Source organism: Solanum pennellii, chromosome 9 (assembly GCF_001406875.1).
Source record: "Solanum pennellii chromosome 9, SPENNV200".
Lineage (NCBI taxonomy): Eukaryota > Viridiplantae > Streptophyta > Magnoliopsida > Solanales > Solanaceae > Solanum > Solanum pennellii.
In genome coordinates this window covers 75,758,640-75,767,785 of record NC_028645.1, presented here as the reverse complement: position 1 = coordinate 75,767,785, position 9,146 = coordinate 75,758,640, and the positions used below count along the sequence as shown (strand labels likewise).

Below are 9,146 nucleotides of genomic sequence, written 5' to 3'. Positions count from 1 at the left end.
AGGTAAGTGTTGTGACGAAAAGAAGAAATCGAAAATCTAACAATAAAGAACACCAAGTTTAACGTGAAAAAAACCTTCAAACCAAAGGTAACTACCACGGGATCGACAACATCTGAATTGCTTCACTATGCCAATAAGAGGGTTACAAATATTCTTCTAATGACTACACAACAAGTGCAAAAAGAGAACAAACAATAGCTACACCAACAAAAGATAAATAGAAAGAAACACCATCCAAACTCAGCTTTTGTACGGGACCTAAAATAGGATCTTACTGACTGAAGAATCCGATCTTACCGTTCAAATCAACCACCAAGATGTCAGAAATACTCAGTCCAAATTTCAGCCCGATCCAACGGTTAGTTAATCAGAAAATACGATCTGAACGTTGCTGGTCGGAGAAAAAGACTACAGCAAAAGAACCCTTTTCCGTTTCTCTTTTATCTTGTTGAAAGATGTCTCAAAAACTTCTCTTATGTTCTAATGTCTTTCAAAGAAAATATCAATGAGCAATTAAATTATTCTCTCAAGACCATCCTCTATTTATAGAGTTGTGCTTTTCCTTACAAAGTCAAAACCAACTACAAATAGGATTACAATTCCAATCCTTTTCCTAATAGAATTGGAAACCAAATAAAGAGAATAATTTCAATACTTTTCCAAGTAGGATTAGGCCATGGGCCTTGCCTGGAACATGGGCAATCGCCCAATAGTAAGTTCTTCAGATTTCCTTTTAAGCCTATGTTTGTGTGTTAGCTTTCCAACTCGCATACTCGTACATTCCATGTACTGATGCCAATTGGAATGCATCATATTATGATGCAGACACACGTAACTAAGATCGGCATCCATCGTACCGTTGATCCAGTGAGCTGTTTAGAGTAAGTTAGTGAGCCTCCTTGTTTTTCGGAGGATCCATTTCATTGCCTTTAGTATTAGTATTAGTTTCATTAGGATGTTTTGGGTCTTGTCCCAACATCCATCTTAATTGATTTTACAGGCTTCATAGACAGATAGTATAGTTCTTTAGTCATTCATTTCAGTTGTATCGTTAAAGACTTGAGTTTCCATTTTGGCTAAGATATTATTTCATTAAGTTATTACATGAACTTATCTTTGTTGAGTTTAAGTCTTCCGCTGAGTAAGTAAGACGGACCAAGGGTTTGCTTGGGCCAACAATGGTTCTCGAGTGCGCCCACATGGGGTGTAAACTTAGAGCGTGACACTAATTATGTCTTTGTCTAATGAAGCAGGGGTTACAAATATATCTCCAAATCAATGAGATTATATCACGATGGCCACATTACAGAATTATAAGTTCTTAGGAATGGTTCTCTGGTTTGTTTGTGACTTTAAAGTATTTATCCCATTTTGGACTCATCATTGTTGTTGTATCCAACAACAAGCCTTTAGTTTTTGAGTGGGCTAGGTATATGATAATATCCCATTTTGGACACTTCGTTGTCGGTTGTTTGAATTTGAATTGTGTTGGTTTTGAAACAACAGACAAATCTATTTCACTAACTCGTAATTGGAATTACAAAGGAATTTAGGAACTAAAAGGAAATTACAGAACACAAGTAGGAGAAAGGGATGAGAAGCAGAACTCATAGAAAGGGGATGAGAGGACTAAACATTTTTCTCAACAATTTTCATAATCCCTAAATCACATATCACTACTCTTTTTTATGGAACCGTTTCATGCCCACTACTTAACCCATATCCCAAATTAACCTGACCATATTGCTCGTTCTCGGCCCAATAACAACTTGTATGACATTAGTATCGAGATTGGGCTGGACTTGATTAATAACCAAAATGGTGTTGAAGCTATAGCAACATAGTTTGGAGTAAAACGGTGTTGTTTCAATGGACATACTTAGAAGTTGACTCAATGCGCAACCAACATGGTGACAATGGAACACACTTTCTACCTAAAGCTTAAGAAGATCGTGGACAACAACATTAACTAGAAGAAGAGGGCTGGAATCCGAATCACTCACCGCTACAGAAAAGGAAACCAACTAGCTGATTTTCTTGTTGCATTTTTTATTCTAAGGAAATAGGTAGACGCTAATACTAGTGGGCCTACTATACTCAAACATGGACAAACAACAACCTATAGATCATAGAGACAAAACGAGTTGGTACGAAGAAGAGAAATTGAGGAGGAGACAGAGGTTTGTCTGAAGTATGTCAACGCGTCTACAAGTAAAATATTTTTTTGAAACAAACTAATAAAATATATAGCATTAAAAGTGCGGTGGAAACTAGCCACGTCATTAGTTTTTTATGCATAATGTAACAAACTAGAGTTCCCAACACAAATACTAAAATAGTGTATAATCACTCATAACCAAATTACAATGGCAACACCTAAACTATTGAATTACAAGCTTAATTAATATCTAAAACAAGCCAGAGAAGTATCTAGAATATTTAAAGTTGTAAAGAAATGAAGGGAGATATCTAGTATGAGTGTTTCTGAAAGAAAAATATAAAAATAATGTAGAATGGACAGTTTTAGAATTCTGCAGTTGAAGGAACGTTCTAGAGTAGAATAGTAAATATCCTCCATTAGATCTGATCCTTCCATCACCACCTATAACTAGAGGTGGTCATTTAAGGTGTAGCCAAGAAAGAAAGAAAGTTAGGAAACAAGTACAGAGTGGTACTCAAGACAAAAGTGGGTGCTCAACCTAGATCTCAAGTAAATCTATTGTTGGATGTTTAATTATTGAGCCTCTTCGTGGTTTAGCCCTAAGGCCAACTACTTGGATAGCATCTGGGCTATTCGTGTTTACAACATATAATTCCATCCACACATGGATACAATATATATACTACTCCCACACTTGCAAAATCAGAAAGGCATGACATTGTAACATGACAAAGAACAAAAACAATGATAAGAGAAAACCAAACAAATTAGAAGTCTCAAATAAGTGTATCAATATAAAAGATAATTGTAGCAACACATATCTCACAGTCTTGAGATTTTAGAAGTCACAAAGAAGGGAACACATCATCCTTCAAAACAATCAATTGTCTTAGTCTTGAAATCTTCAAAACAAACAAATAAACAAACAACATGAAATTAAACCATCACAAATCAGAGCAACCCAATGCTTCTTTGATTTTTAAAATTGTGGCGCCTAAAACGCCATGAACAGAAGCCACTACATCGAATTGTTGCTGCTTGGAGGTTGGATTATCACCACAAATCAATATTTGAAAAGCCACTGTCAAAATTGAACCATTTTGTGCATTTGCAGTGCCGTCGCTATTCGAGGAGAGCCGTCCATCGGGACTTATGATGATACCAGAAGGCAAAATGGGAACTTTTGTTGCATCAACTCCATTGACAATTGAAGTGATTGCTCGTATCTCTATGGGTGCATAGACTAAAAATGCTCCCATTTCATCAATACTCGTCTCTTCAAGCACTAACATTTCCTTATGCATATTATAAGGCTGTATATGCATTACAATAATTAAGAAATATTAGGGTAAACACTATAAAAGAATAAGTGACAGATAAGGTATGTTGCTAAACAATAAAAAATCCACAACTAATCCTATTCAATAATGAATTAGTGAGGGATTATGAGCAATCTTATCAGTTCTAGGGATATAGGTTATTTAAAAACAGATTAACAAGGAATTTCATAGCTAATTCTTATTCTTTTTCGTAGTGAAATACATTTAGCATTATCAGTTCACCTAAAAGATAGTTAAAAATAATTATTGGATCATAGACTAAACCAAGTGGAATTATTAATATAGAAAATGAAACAAACAACAACTTGCTATAAATGGCTAAGCTATGATAATGTGAAGAAGATTTTCAAATTATCCGTGTATATAAACTAAATGTGAGAAATTAGTCTTTATTTTTTTGTGTGTTATATTGTTAATTGACTACAAGTCAAAAGTGAAATTGGACCATAGAAAATTCATTTTGATTCAATAATTAAAGAACAAAAAGTCTAAAGGAAAAAGAGATACAAGTTTAGAAATATTTGGTATTTTTGCATGCAAAAAAAGATAAATCCAATCATAAGTAATATTATTTGATTCTTCAAAATGTCATTATTACTTGATGTTTAGGTAGAAATATCTAATTATAAATAAATAAATATGATAAATACCTGAATAATTGTAATGTTGTTTCCCGAAAAAGTTCCTGTAGGTACTCGATCTAACTCAAACACATTATTTTCACCGGTCAAAACATCCCACTGAAAAAAAAATCAAATGATAAAAAATATCATAATTTAATTGACAAGAAATTACTTTGTGGGATGAGTATTATTTAAGATCATATATTCAAAACAATATATGCACAATCAATGCCAAGACTAGCAAAACATGTAGATAATATTTGGCGTGTAAAAATAAAATCGATCGATAAATCAAATCGAAAAAAGTGCTAATAGTTTATTGCTATTAGATTAATGGACTTTTAATGACCTTATAGATATTTAAAAAAATATTTATCGGGTTATCAGTTTGGTATTTGGTTTTCTAATATTGGGTTATTGGGTAAACTGATAACTTATCAAGACTATAATAATTTGTAACTTTACCAGACATAAATATTAAATATTAATCTTAATAAACTACTTGTTTTTGCCCTTTGGCCTTCCATTCACACTTCGTAGTGACTTCAAGTTTATAATTTCACATTATATAAAACGTCTAAACCTAAAATAAGAATCTTATGCCTCTCAATTTTTCTTTGTGTAATACTTATATAATTCTTTTTATGTTAGTTATTATTGTTTCTATTTTATGAGTATTTATAGAGTTACATTATTATCTTATCGCATCAAATTATTGGAGAAAAGTTATATATTTTATAATCATTTTCTTATTGGTTAAACTAAAAATCGAACTCTTAAGGACCAAAATCGATTAAAAATATCTTATTGATTTGATTTTTTGTTTAGCGAATTTGAAAACTAATAAAGAAAACTTATAACACATCAAACAGAACCGAGCTGATATATGCACACTCTAGTAACCTGGGAACATAATATTAGCAAATCAATCAAAATTGGGACTTTAACATAGTGGTTTCAAAAATCCTAAACACTGAGCTCATTCTATTATAATTTTAAATTATGGTATTTATTGAAATAATAGAGAGTTTTACATAAAAATATATACATGAATTGAAAAAAAGTCAATTTCTATACGGGTATTTTTAGGGGTCATTTGGTGAACAAGTTATACAGGGATTGAAAATGTAAAAATTACTTCTTTTGTTAGATGTTTGGCTCATTGCATTAAAAATTGAATATCAATGCTAATATATATATACAATCATTCCTTTTTATGACAATCTTTCCCTATAACAACATTTCACCTATTATATATTTTAACAACAATATATATTTGTAATATCACAATGTGGAGCCTGTACAGGGTAGAATATACACAATTTTTACCCTTATCTCTCGAAGGAAGAGAAACTATTTTTGAGATACCCTCGGCCAATTTAATGTAGAATCAAAGTTTTATTTGGAAAAAATATCAACATCATGTTATATTATTATGTTCTCTATAATAACATTTTGCTATAACCACTAAAATAATTATCTGAACAACTGACATTATTATGAAGAGGTTTGATACATACCTGATTTCTTGTCTTGTCATCTTTGAAGAAATTGAAGACATCTTGGAATGAAAGAGGAAGCCATAGAGAAGCAGTGGCAATAGCAATAAAGCCTTTTGGTTCGATAATTTCTTCACTTTCTCTTACTGAAATCCTATCTACACGGTTTACCTGTGATGAAGTTGGAAAATCTCCATCGTAGTCTGTCATGCTTAGAATTTCAAAAAAACTCTTCACCATCCTTTGAGATACTTGTATCGTATTTTTCACCCCTTCTGGATCATGAAACACTGAAAGTAAAATGAAATTTAAATATTACAATAACATATATATCTAATATAATTCCACAAATGATGACGTCATCTTGAGAAGGTAGAGGAATTGTTCTTGATAGATCCTAATACAAGTATATCCAAATTCAAATATGAAAAGCAAATACATGGATATAAAGGAGACAACATGTAATACTAAAGTAGAAAAAAATAAAATATTAGGAAAGTAATTATAACAATACTAATAAGGAAACAAGATACGAGTGTGTTTTTGTTTTTTGGAGAATAATTTATTTTAAGAAAACTATTTTTATTTTCCGATTTTGTTTAGAAAATACTAAATATATTTTCTAGAAAAATTAACTTCTATTTAAGATTGCTAAGAAATAATAACAGATAGGAAAGTATTTCGATGATAATTTTACATGTTAAAGGTGATAACAGTATTTGAGTATCGTTAAAGCATTGATATAATATTCAAAGTCGAGATGATTGTAAAGGCAAATGACTTTCCACAGAAAATGAGAGAAATAGTCATTTTTCCTGCTCCTTTGGTTGCAAAATATTTTCTCTATAAATTAAAACAAAAAAAAATTCACTGGTCGAACGTGATTAAAGTAAGTATTATATATATACCTCAAAGATTAAAAAAACTTTTAAAATGTCATATTTCAAACATATAAACAAAGAAAAGGGATGAATTTGGACCACTTCAAGATTTTTAATTTTTAATTAAAGTTGCCTTGAAGTGATGAAAAATTTACAATTGATTCTTTTCTCACCTTATAAATTAAAATTCAAAAAAGCAGTAAATAAATAAAGGGAACATAAAATCAAACCTCCTTTGAAATCATGCCTAGTAGGGTATGTTGAACCCATTGAAAAATTACATCTCTCACACATCCTTTGAAGTGTAACAATCCATCTTTTAGCTCCGTATGCTTCACGATCACACAATAAATCTCTAAAGATACTATTAACCTGATATTTTTCATATACTTGAACATGTTCCACCCAAGTAACCTGCAAGAGTAAAAATAATCAAGAAACCAGAATAAAAATAATTAATTTATTGGAAAATAATGAGGAAAGCATGTGCTGGAAATTTGTGTTTTTTTAGCAATGGATGTCATAAGGAAATAATTGATCAGGACCATATGAGCAGAAAGAATAATCCTTGCTTTTTTAGATTCAAACATCTGAGACATGAACAACATTGTATAGGCCGGAGTTCAACATTGTTAAATGAAGACTAGCAACTCTGATAGCATGTTAAAAGGATGGTTATTGAATCTAACCCAACCCTAAAATAATACTTGTCGGGCTTGGGGATTTTCCAAGTTTATACACAGACAAAAAGAATATTTTCTAAACCAATACGAGGACACTTCAACAGCCCACCATGCACGTCTCAAAGTTGATCATTTGGAGAATAAATTAACAACATAATATGAGGATCCAAAATTGGATAAATCGAGAATAAAGATAGTTTGATTCTTATATCATATTAGGAACAATAGACATCATGAAATAGGCATGAAATATGCATTAGTACGTGTAAGTTTTTACCTATGTAACATACCCTTTGAAAAAAGGCTACATATAAATAGTGATATGTATGTTACCCGTTTGAGTTGTAGAATAAGGTTGCAGTACTCAAAGAACTGTGTAATATAGCTACAAAGAAAGATTGTTATGGATCCAATGGTGCATACTTATTTCATAAAGAAAAGAGGGATTGAAACTGTTACTCTGCCAACTATTGCTTCATGGGTAGTGCGGAAGATTTTGAGTACAAGAGATATGATAATCCCAAAGGCAAGTTGCGCAAGGTGAGTTGATGATGGACTTTGCAAAGGCACATAAAGGTGGGAAGTTTTCTACTAAGAAGATGTAAAACTATATCATGCCTACTTTTCCAAAAGTAGAATGGAAGAGTATGACTTTGCAACAAGGAGTACATCCAAGTGGCTAGTTGTGCAGAAAAGATTAGCAATTGTTGAAAGACTTGAAAAGTTTGGTGTTCAGATGTCATCTGAATGTGTGTTCTATAGTAACACAAAGGAAACCTTTGAACATCTTTATTTTTATTGCCAAGTGACAAAGACATTATGGGAAGAATGTGCAACTGGATGGGAATCCAAAGAAGTATTGACGACTGGATCAAGACTAGTGTTTTTTGTGATGATTATATATATCATTTGGATAGAAAGAAACAAAATTAGCTTCTATTGAGGAAGCCTATCATGTGCTGACAAGGTCCCCAGAGAGACTGTAATGCATATTCTTCTAAGAGGACAACACAAGGCAAGCTACAAACCTATTATTAATTTGTTTTCTGTATGAGTAGGAAGATAGATGGTTAGAAAGAGAAGCACTTATGGGTGCTTCTATGTAATGATCTTTTTTTCATTATAAATTAAAATCCTTGTTATAAAAAAAATAATTCATGCATAAATGTATAATAAGACTACATATAATAGACCCAGTAATATGGACCACGTGTATAGAGGGAGCTTAATGCACATAATTTTCCTTTTATATAAATCTTGATATAGAGAGAGGAGATGAATCTTACCTTACTTTGGCCATTGCCCATATCTTGAATTACACAACCAGATGGGAACTTCCAAGAATAACAAGGTACACCACTCTGAATCTCATTGAATATATCATATGAAATATCCACCATGATCCATGTTGTTGCATCAAGTTGTCTACAACAACGTATGAAGAGAAATTCTCTAGCTTCAACTAGAGGAGATAAAATATGCAACTTTTCATACATCTGTATTCAAGAACAAAAAAAAATTGATCATTTTATGAGTCAATTTTAATATTGATTTAATTTTTTTGGGGAACTAAATCTAAAAGATGGATTAATATTTACCAATTGTATAGAGCCTCCCCAAGTACCAGAATCAAGAACTTCAATAGTCTTAGCTGCTGTGACTATAGTAGGAAACAAGTTCATCCATTTGACCTACATATAATAATCAATCGTTTTTAAGCATATGATTAATTATTAAACAATAAGAATGACAACTATGTCAAAAAATAAGTACTCATTGTACATGTCCATCACTCCATATAAACTCATCTTAATCAATATTGTATGGGAGAAATTCATGATATTGGCATGGTATGTTTCCACATCAGAAGTGGTAAATTTCCAATGAATTCTCAAACACTGGCTACTTTTCAAAAATCAACTAGAGAACCCAATCTTTAATATACAATATATATATATA

General features: G+C 31.6%; 1 protein-coding gene across 1 annotated transcript in view; it reads right to left on the bottom strand.

The window, feature by feature from the left end:
* Positions 1-2,937: 2,937 nt before the first annotated feature.
* The window catches only part of LOC107030676 (homeobox-leucine zipper protein ROC8-like), an 11,616-nt gene continuing 5,407 nt past the window's right edge, over positions 2,938-9,146 (bottom strand). The window contains exons 5-10 of the mRNA XM_015231946.2: positions 8,786-8,878; positions 8,474-8,683; positions 6,735-6,918; positions 5,645-5,913; positions 4,152-4,241; positions 2,938-3,474 (exon numbers count right to left, since the gene is read on the bottom strand). Coding sequence (XP_015087432.1) covers positions 3,106-3,474; positions 4,152-4,241; positions 5,645-5,913; positions 6,735-6,918; positions 8,474-8,683; positions 8,786-8,878 — 1,215 coding nt within the window. The 3' untranslated portion in view covers positions 2,938-3,105. The remainder of the gene's footprint in view (positions 3,475-4,151; positions 4,242-5,644; positions 5,914-6,734; positions 6,919-8,473; positions 8,684-8,785; positions 8,879-9,146) is intronic.